This window comes from Erinaceus europaeus, chromosome 7, assembly GCF_950295315.1.
Source record: "Erinaceus europaeus chromosome 7, mEriEur2.1, whole genome shotgun sequence".
Classification (NCBI taxonomy): domain Eukaryota; kingdom Metazoa; phylum Chordata; class Mammalia; order Eulipotyphla; family Erinaceidae; genus Erinaceus; species Erinaceus europaeus.
The window spans coordinates 116,099,496-116,109,866 of NC_080168.1; the positions used below are offsets into that span (position 1 = coordinate 116,099,496).

Sequence of the window (10,371 nt, forward strand, 5' to 3'; positions counted from 1 at the left end):
GAGCTCCTCCCTGTCCTCTTCTGGAATGTCCAGGCTGGAGCACTGGATTGTTTGGTAACCATGGTAATGTCCAGAATAATTACCACGACTGACGTCTCTCTGTCTAAGGGACACAGGATTCATGAGTTCATTGTGGAAGTGGAGTGGGAGTAGGCTAAATAACTTTAGGAAAAATGGAGAAATCAACTACCAGTATCTCTTAGTCCTCTGGAGTACCCCTTTTCTTGCCCCTCTTTATTTACATAATAAGCTTCAGAAGGTAGTGAGTAAAAAGATCATGAACCTGGACTCAAATCTTAGTTTTGCTAGTGGTAGGTATGTGACTTGGAACAGCACAAACCAAAAAAAAAAAAAAAAAGATAAATAGACATTAAAAAGATAATGTCTATTTCATATAGTTATGAGAATTAAATATGGGAATGTATGCAAATTTCTTTTTAAAAACTTTCTTTATTGGGGGATTAATGTTTTACAGTCGACAGTAAATATAATAGTTTATACATGCATAACATTTCTCAGTTTTCCATATAACACTTCAACCCCCATTAGGTCCTCTGCCATCCTTTTGCAAATTCCTTTAGCAGTGCTCAGTATATAATGGAGTTGTTTTTTCCTCTTTAAGTCTTTGCCAGGACTTCAGCACTCCACTGTTTTTTTTTTTTTCTTCCAGGGTTATCTGTGGGGCTTGGTGCTGGCCCCATGAATCCACTGCTACTGGAGACCATTTTTTCCCCATTTTATTGGATAGGACAGAAACAGAGAAGAGGGGGGAGAGGGAGAGACAGAGAAACACCTGCTGACCTGCCATGCCGCTTGTGAACAGGCTGATTTATTTCAGATAGTGGCAGAGGAAGACAAGAATTAGGCTGGGGGAGTTGGGTGGTAGCGCAGTGGGTTAAGCGCACTTGGCGCAAAGTGCAAGGACCAGCACAAGGATCCCAGTTTGAGCCCCCGGCTCCCTACCTGCAGGGAGTCGCTTCACAAGTGGTGAAGCAGGTCTGCAGGTGTCTATCTTTCTCTCCCCCCCTCTTCTCTCTGTCCTATTCAGCAACAACATCAATAATAACAATAAAACAACAAGGGCAACAAAAAGGAATAAATAAATATTAAAAAAAAAAAGAATTGGGCTCGGGGTTGGGTGGGTGGTGGTGCATGTGGCTGAGCATAGTGCCGTGTGCAAGGTGCTGTGTGCCAAGCTGCTGGTCCCCACCTGCAGGGGGAAGCTTCATAAGTGGTGAAGCCGTGCTGCAGCTTTCTCTTTCTCTCCCTCTCAACTTTCATTTGACCCTACCCAAACACACACACACAATTAGAAATAAGCTAATACTACAAAAAGAGGCTTGCTTTGTTTTGCTTTTTTTTTCTCTCATATGTATAGAAACTTTTTATTGCAAAGGCATAGATTTATTTCTTCTTGGACACATCGCGGTGTGGCCATGGCGTCCTGTGGTCTTGGAATGTTGGCCATGGACACGAAGTCCCCAGAAGTGGCGCAGCCCTCTGTGGGCTCAAATCTTCTTAAGCCACTCCAGATCTTCACGGACCTTGTTGTCCAAACCATTAGCCACGACCTGACTGTATTTTCCATCCTTCTGTCTGTTCAAAAACCAGTCAGGTATCTTGTACTGGTGTGGATTCTGCATAATAGTGATTACACATTCCACCTCATCCTCTGTGAGTTCTCCTGCCCTCTTGGTCAAGTCAGTGTTGGCTTTCCGAAATACCACATGAGCGTATCTTCGCCCCACACCCTTAATTGCAGTAATGGCAAAGGCTATTTTATGACACCCATTGATGTTGGTGTTGAGGACTCGCAAAATGTGCTGGAACTTCTCAGGAATCATTAGAGACTTGGCGGCAGCAGTCTGGTGGCGGCAGCAGCCTGGCAGCATGTAGGCCTCCTGGGGAAGTTTCTTTTGTTTTCTAGACTACAGAGTGACAGAGAGGGCTAAAAAGACAGCACAATGAGTATGCAAAAGACTTTCTTTTTTTTAATTTAAATTTTTAAAAAAAATTATTCCCTTTTGTTGCCCTTGTTGTAGTTGTTATTGATGCCATCATTGTTGGATAGGACAGAGAGAAATGTAGAGAGGAGGGGAAGACAGAGAGGGGGAGAGGAAGATAGACACCTGCAGACCTGCTTCACCACCTGTGAAGCGACTCCCCTACAGGTGGGGAGCCGGGGGCTCCAAATGGGGTCCTTACACCGGTCCTTGAGCTTTGTGCCATATGTGTTTAACCCGCTGCGCTACCGCCCGACTCCCACAAAGAACTTCCATGCCTGAGGCTCTGAAGTCCAAGGTTCTATACCCAGCACCACTATAAGCTCCAGCTGAGTAGTGCTCTGGTTCCACCCCTGTGTGTCCCCCATCTTTCTCTCAGTAAAATAGAAACAAAAGGCGATAGAGAAAATACTAGTAGATTAAGTTTAAAAGTATATCATGTTTGTAGTCATTACATTGTCTCTTTTTTGTGGTTTTCTTTATTGGGGATTAATGATTTACAGTGACAGTAACATACAGTAGTTGGTACATGTGTAACATTTCTTAGTTTTCCACAGAACACACTAACCCCCACCTAGGTCCCGCTCCATCATGCTCCAGATGAACACCCCCCAAGTCCTTCACTTTGGTGCAATACACCATTTTTTCCCATCTGTTTAACTAGAGCATCTTTCAGCTCTGGTTTATGGTGGTGGAGGGAATTGAACCTGGGACTTTAGAGCTTCAGGCATGAAAGTCTTTTTGCATTATGCTGTCTCCCAAGACCAGTCATGACATTTTCATAGCACAATAACTTGAAATATTCTTTCAGTGTTTAAAAAGTATTAACCAGTGGCCTGGGAGGTGGTGTAGTTTTTAGAGTACTGGCCTGAGTCCAGTCCCTGGCATTACCTGCACCAGAGTGATGTGTTCATCCTCACTCTTCTCCTTCTCCTTTTTAGTAAGTCTTAAAAGCAATTATCCAGGGGTGAATGAGACAATCTGTTTACCAGAGAACCAACTTGAGGCTATAAATTCAATCCCCAACACACCACTGTTTTTGAATAATTAAAAAAAATTTTTATTTTATTTTGCCTCCAGGGTTATTGCAGGGGCTCAGTGCCTACACCATGAATCCACTGCTCCTGGAGGCCATTCCCCCCCCCTTTTGCTGCCCTTGTTGTGGTTATTATTGTTATTGTTGATGTTGTTTGTTCGTTGTTGGATAGGACAAAGAGAAATGTAGGGAGGAGGGGAAGAGAAAGACACCTGCAGACCTGCTTCACCATCTGTGAAATGACTCCCCTGCACGTGGGGAGCCGGGCTCGAACCGGGAGCCTCCAGCTGGTCCTTGTGCTTTGTGCCACATGCGCCTAACCCGCTGCGCCACTGCCTGACCCCCTTTATTTTATTTTAATAAGAGAAAGATCAGAGCACTGCTCAGTTGGGGATTGAACCTGGGAGCCTCAGGCACAAAAGTCCTTTTTATAACCTTTATGCTGTCTTTCCAGCCCTTCTCAACACACCACTTTCAGTAGCAGTTTCACAAACATCTGGTCTCTCTGTCCCTCCTCCTCCTTTCTCCCTCCCGACTTTTTTTCTGTTTGCCTCCAGGGTTACTGCTGGGGCTCAGCACCTGCACCACCAACCCACTGCTCCTGGAGTCTATTTTTTTTAAAATTATTTTCCCTTTTGTTGCCCTTGTTTTTTATTGTTGTTATTGATGTCATCTTTGTTAGATAGGACAGAGAGAAATGGAGAGAGATGGGGAAGACAGAAGGGGAGAGAAAGACAGACACCTGCAGACCTGCTTCACCGCCTATGAAGTGACTCCCCTGCAGGTGGGGAGCCAGGGCTTGAACTGGGCTCCTTATGCCCATCCTTGTGCTTCGCACCATTTGCATTTAACCTGCTGTGCTGCCGCCCGACCCCCTACTTTCTTTTGTTTTGCCTCCAGGGTTATTGCTGGGGCTCAGGTGCCTGCACTGCACTATGAATCCACTGCTTCTGGAGGCTATTGTCCCATTTTGTTGCTTTTGTTGTAGTTGTTATTGTTGTCATAGCTGTTGGGTAGAAAAGAGAAATGGAGAGGGGAGGGGGAAGGCAGAGAGGAAGAGAGAAAGACAGACACCTGCAGACCTACTTCACTGCTTGCGAAGTGACCTCCTGCAGGTGGGCAGCTGGAGGCTCAAACCGGGATCCTTACACGGGTCCTTGCGGCTTTGTGCCTTGTGTGCTTAACCTGCTGCGCTATGGCCCGACTCCCCACTTCTTTTTTGACCAGAGCACTGAGCAGCTGTTTTTTTTGTTTTGTTTTGTTTTTTTGCCTCCAAGGTCATTGCTGGGCTCAGTGCCTGCACTATGAATCACTGCTCCTGGAGGCCATCTTTTTACCATTGCTGTTGTTATTGTACAGGACAGATTCTCGGGAACTTCTGGTTATGGTGGTGGTGGTGGTGGGGATTGAACCTGGGACTTCAGAGTCTCAGGCATCAGAATCTCTTTGCATAACCATTATGCTCCCCCTTTACACACATAACAAATAAACTTAAGATTAAAAAAATTTTTTTTACTGTATTTATTTGATAGAGGTAGCCAGAAATGGAGAGCAAGTGGGAGAAAGAGAGGGAAAGAGACAGACCATTTGTGAAGCTTTCCCCCTGCAAGGGGACCAGGGGCTTGAACCTGAGTTGTTGTGTATTTTAAAACATGTCAATCATATGTATCACCACCTGGCCCCTAAATGTAAAGATTTTAATAAGGCTATATACAATTCAGTGAAGATTTTGCTCAATTCACTAATAAGTTCTAACATAAGTTTCATAGTTTCAACTCATTAACGCAAATGATACACTAAAACAATATTTCAAAACACACTCACTACTAGTTTGTCAAATGTAGTCATAGGGTGGTTGAAGGTCTCAGGTTCAGTCGGTCTCCTGTATTGCAATAAGCCAGAGCTCAGCATTGCTCTGGTTTCTCTCATTAAAATAAAAATGAATGTCTGGTTCTTTCTCTCTCTGCTCCTATCTTTCTCATTAATAAATAAACTTAAAAAAAATAAAAATAAAAACTCTGCTTTGCTGCTCAATAAACAGACTATTTGCCGCCATAAAAAATTAAACCAGGTATACATTTAAAAAAATTTTAACTTTAGAGAGACACAGCGAAATTCTTTTGCATAACCATTATGCTGTCTCCTCAGTCCGAAATAAATATTAATAAATTTGTACTTTACAAGGTAACATACTACCGCCAGACCTGTGCCTGGAACCCCATGCCCCCAGGGATAATTACCACAGTTCTCTCAGTCTTTGATAGGCTGTTTACTTTTTTTCTTTGCAAGTTCATTGCAGGTCGGTTCTCTCCAGGGTTATCTCTGGGACTGGGTGCCAGCACTATGAATCCACTGCTCCTGGAGGCTATTTTTTTCCCCCTTTTTGTTGCCATTGTTGTTTTATCGTTGCTGTCATTGTTGTTGGATAGGACAGAGAGAAATCGAAAGTAAGAGAAAGACACCTACAGCCCTGCTTCACCGCTTGTTAAGCAAGTTCCCTGCAAGTGGGGGGGGGGGGGTTGAACAGGGATCCTTACTCCTGTCCTTGCCCTCCGTGCCACGTGCACTTAACCTGCTGAGCTACTGCCTACCCCCCACAGGTTGGTTCTTGACTTAGGAATTTGGCAAAACTCCACGTTCAGTCCCCCACACCACCATATGCCAGAGCTGTGCAGTGCTCTTGTAAAAAAAAAAAACAACAGAAGATAATTTGGCAAAGCTCAATGAAAGCTTTCTTCAGGAAATTGAAAAAGTAAATTTATTTTATTAATTACCTTAGGTAATATGGGATAGTTATATGACCTATTCATATTTCTTTTTTTAAAATTTATTTATTCCCTTTTGTTGCCCTTGTTGTTTTATTGTTGTAGTTACTCTTGTTATTGTTATTGATGTTGTTGTTGGATAGGACAGAGAGAAATGGAGAGAGGAGGGGAAGACAGAGAGGGGGAGAGAAAGACAGACACCTGCAGACCTGCTTCACCACCTGTGAAGCGACTCCCCTGCAGGTGGGGAGCCGGGGCTTGAACCTGGATCCTTGCGCAGGTCTTTGCACCACCTGCGCTTTATATTTCTTTTTAAAAATTATTGTTATTTATTTACTGGATAGAAAGAGCCAGAAATCGTGAGTGAAGGGGGTGAAGGAAGAGAGACACCTGCAGCCCTGCTTCACCACTCACAAAGCTTTCCCCCTGCAGGTGGGGACCGGGGACTTGAACCTGGATCTTTGCACATCATAACATGTGCATTCAACCAGGTGCGCCACCACCCACCCCACCTTGTCATATTTGTTTGGAGACTACATGAACGTTGCAGCTGTGCTGTGTGTGTGATGATCTTAGTGGATAGCAGAAGACCTGCAGGCATGAGGCTCTGAGCTTGACCCCTGGCAATACATATGCCAGAGTGAGGCTCTGGTTCTTTCATTAAATATGTATTTCTTTAAATCTTTGTTTATTGGAAAGAAACAGCCAGAAATTGAGAGGAAGGGGAGAGATGGAGAGGGAGAGAGTCAGAGAGCTCTGTGAAGCTTTCCCCTTGCAGGTGGGAACTGGGGGCTTGAACCCAGGCCCTTGCACACTGTAACATGTGCGCTCAACCAGGTGAGCCACCACCAGGCCCCTTAAGTAATCTTAAAAAAAAAAAAAAAAATTTATATATATATATATATATATTTTTTACCAGAGCACCGCTCAGCTCTGGCTTATGGTGGTGCAGGGGATTGAACCTGGGACTTTGGAGCCTCAGGCATGAGAGTCTGTTTACATAACCATTATGCTATCTATCCTCCGCCCTGAGTTTTTTTTTTTTTTAAGACACACAGGCAGAGGAGACACACCAGTTTTGCTCCACCATCCATGGAGCTCCCCTAATGCTGTCGTGGGTGTTCCCACGTGGCTTGAAGCCCTGCCTTAGGTGCATTCTGCTGGGTGAGCTACCTACACACCCCTGAGGTGCACTGGGAACAACCAAGGAAGCCATAGGCTGCCCACATGTGGGGCAGCAAGCCGCTGGTTAACAGCTCCACTGCCTGAAGCCTGCAAGTGTCGGGTCCTTGGAAGAGAGGCCTACTCAGCCAGGACAGCAAGCCCCGGATGAAGCCATCAACCCAGGAACGTGGAGTGAGCATGTGACCATAGACACAGACGTACAGGCGGCAACAGGCGGCAACAGGCGGCAACAGCACCGTAAACGCTGACGTCAACCCCACCCGATTGGCTGGTGGCGACAGAACCCAAACAGCAGACAGCCAGTCAATGGATCGGAGTCAATGGAGTCGCTTCCCAGCTGTGCAGACACCTTCGTCGGTTCCGTCGCACCAGCAGATCCGAGGACCGGCAGATGGGCGCCGGCGACCGGTGGGCACGTCGGGAGCCTCACCTGCGCAGGCCGTAAAGTCAGAGAGGACTGGGTGCGTGAGGCTCTTCCACGGCATGGTAGTAAGTAGGGAACAAACTGCACTTCACCAATGACGACGCGCCAGAAACTGGCAAGAGGGATCGAGGGCAACTATTTCTGGCTGTTTATGTGTCTGCACAACGGAAAAGTACTTTAGCCTCGTCTAGAAATGGCAAAACTCAAACTGTCACAAAACGCAGAATTAACCTCTTATCTTTTACTTAACGTGAACTGAGTGCTCCGAGAAGCAGGAGTAGATCTGACCTTAAATGCACTCTGACAAATGACACCGTGTACGGCCAAGTACTTGCTCTCCCAAGCTTCGAGTCTTTTTATTATTATTATTATTTTTTACGAAGATGATTGGATTTTTAAGTTCTGCTTCGGCGGCGACGGCGGGGATCGAACCTGGGATCTGAGCGCCCCAGGCATGAACGGCGTTTGCATAACCATTGCTCTCTCTCCCCAGCCCTCAGAGTCTCTCCTGCCGGGTGCCGTGCGTCTCACTGGACATTGATTGACTATTAAAGCCGGGACGACGCGAGGACGATGCCAGGGGCACCGTTACAGACATTTAAGCCAGCCAATCTGCACTAGCGTCTTGTCGCGACCTGGAAGGTAGTAAGTATCGTTTACAACGACAGACGTGGCGGTGAAAATAAACGCTCAAGGATCTTGGCCGGGACGAGTGAACAGGCCGGCGAGGCGACACACACAGCACTTCAGAAACCCGCGGGATTCCCACGTGGGACGAGCTGCGCTTGGTTTACCGGCTCCCGGGACCGGGACGAAACCGGGGCCGCCGCACGGCGCTGGCTCGGCGGAGCACGAAGCCACCCGAGGACGGTCGTCCGGGCGCCCTTCGGCTGCCAGGGGCGGCGGCAGCAGCAGCTCAGCCCGGCCGCCGACTTCGCAAACGGAGCCGTTTGCCTCGCCACCGACAGAGCAGCAGTGCCTTCCAACTGCTTCGTGCTACGACTGAAAAAAAAAATGCCAGGGCCGCTCTCTTGATGACATTTTTTTCCGTTTGTGGCAGTCTCACCTATAATCTCTGTCCGCCATCGGCCTCCTTTGGCGTCGCCATCTCCGCCACTCGCGAAATTCCCCGAGCAGCCGCCGAGCGGCGCGCGGGCGGGCGCCTCACCCGCCACAACAGTAAACCTCGGCCCTAAATCCAGCGCGCGAAGGCTCTCGACTCAGTTCTCGCAGGAAAAGAAAAAAAAAAAACACAAACGTGATTTCGAACGAGAACGTTTAATCCCAGCCGACCTCCCAACGGTCACATGACTGGTGTGGCGTCCTCAACCCACGGTTTTTCCCGATCGCCTATTGGCTGTTAACTCGGACTACTGGCCGTCACGTGGTTCATTCCGGAAATAAACTTGTATATCAGGCCACAGCGGAAGCGTGTCACAACCTAGCCGGCTGCCCTTAGCGGAAGTTCGTCACGTCGCATTTGCCCACGCACAGCGGATGTGTGTCGCCGCCTCGGTGACGCTGGGAAGTGCTTGCAGCCTTCGCCGCTGCGTTCTGCTTGAAGCACTATGGAGGGAGAGAGGAAGAACAACAACAAACGGTGGTATTTTACTCGAGAACAACTGGAAAACAGCCCATCTCGTCGTTTTGGAGTGGACCCAGATAAGGAACTTTCTTATCGGCAGCAGGCGGCCAATCTGCTCCAGGACATGGGACAACGTCTCAACGTGTATCCTTGCGGCCTAGGCCTTTGGCCTTGGGAGTCCGTCCCGCCTTATTCGGGCGTCTGTAGTTGGGGCTTTGTCAGCCACGGAAGGGGAGGTGGGCGGGCAGTTTCTGGATGTTTGGGTGGGAAACCATGTGGCGGAGGGGATCTGGATTCAGCGCTGAATTCAGGGGAACGGGGAGGAGCTAATTTGCCGCTCGCACGCCGGGCCGCCCGTTTCGCTGGGAATTCGTGTCCTTCCCGGGCATGGTGTTTTTGCACCCACTTCTTTCCAGAACCTTTCCGATGTGTTCTTCGGGTAAGTTGGACAATTCTGCTGCTTCACCTTCACCATATCTGATGGGGGTCTCACGGCTGAGGGTTGCCTCTGATCTGTAGAAAAAGTTTGGGGACGAGTATTCAATACCGGAAGACCTTAACAAAGACCGGTCTAAATAGTAATTCCAAGTTTTTGTTCAAAATCTATTGCTCAAGCTCCTAGTTCTTTTAAGTTATTTATTTTTCTTATCTGTAGGAAGATGGGGTGATGCCTCTTGTGGCTGATTATGGACCGGGCACAACCCTTGGCAGTCGTGTTCAGAGTAGCTACTGTTAGAGTTTTATAGAATTCCAGAGGAAGGAAAATGGTCGGTTTAGATACGGACCTAGTTTTTATTTATTTTTTTTTGCCTCCAGGGTTATCGCTGGGGCTCGGTGCCACGAATCCACTGCTCCTGGAGGCTATGTTTTTCCCCTTTTGTTGCCCTTGTTTAACGTTGTTGTGGTTATTATTATTGTTGTTATTGATGGCGTCCTTGTTGGATAGGACAGAGAATTGGCGAAAGGAAGGAAGACGGGGACCTGCTTCACCGCTTGTGAAGCGACTCCTGCAGATGGGGAGCCGGGGGCTCGAACTGGGATCCATACCCCGGACAACCTAATTTTTAAAACAGATTTTTAAAAAACCTTTCTTTAACTTGATAGGGCAGAGAGCATATGACAGGAAGGGGGATAGAGAGACACAGACACCTGCAGGCCAGCTTCACCACTTGTGAAGCTTCCTCCCTGCAAGGGTGGGCACGGGGGTTTGAACAGGAAACTGCACATTACCAGGTGCACCACCGTCCGGCCCCTGGATCGTTTTTTTGTTTGTTTGTTAATTTAAAATTTCCAGAATAGTTGGTTTTAAAAGTAAAAAGTGCTAATGTGTATTCATTTCCCCCTTATTTTCTGGGTAGTTTAGTGGAAAACTC

The 10,371-nt window shown here is 47.4% G+C and overlaps 2 protein-coding genes across 3 annotated transcripts in view; one reads left to right on the top strand and one right to left on the bottom strand.

The window, feature by feature from the left end:
* Nucleotides 1-1,423: 1,423 nt before the first annotated feature.
* Nucleotides 1,424-1,907, bottom strand: LOC103118331 (small ribosomal subunit protein uS13-like). The gene has a single exon (XM_060193483.1). The coding sequence runs from the start codon at nt 1,890-1,892 to the stop codon at nt 1,509-1,511; it is 384 nt and encodes a 127-aa protein (XP_060049466.1). The 5' UTR covers nt 1,893-1,907; the 3' UTR covers nt 1,424-1,508.
* Nucleotides 1,908-8,766: 6,859 nt separating this feature from the next.
* The window catches only part of CCNT1 (cyclin T1), a 21,912-nt gene continuing 20,307 nt past the window's right edge, over nt 8,767-10,371 (top strand). The window contains exon 1 of one of the 2 annotated variants that reach the window (XM_007528529.3): nt 8,767-9,142. In XM_007528529.3, coding sequence (XP_007528591.1) covers nt 8,982-9,142 — 161 coding nt within the window. In that variant the 5' untranslated portion in view covers nt 8,767-8,981. The remainder of the gene's footprint in view (nt 9,143-10,371) is intronic. The other variant, XR_009550867.1, reaches the window with a different exon arrangement.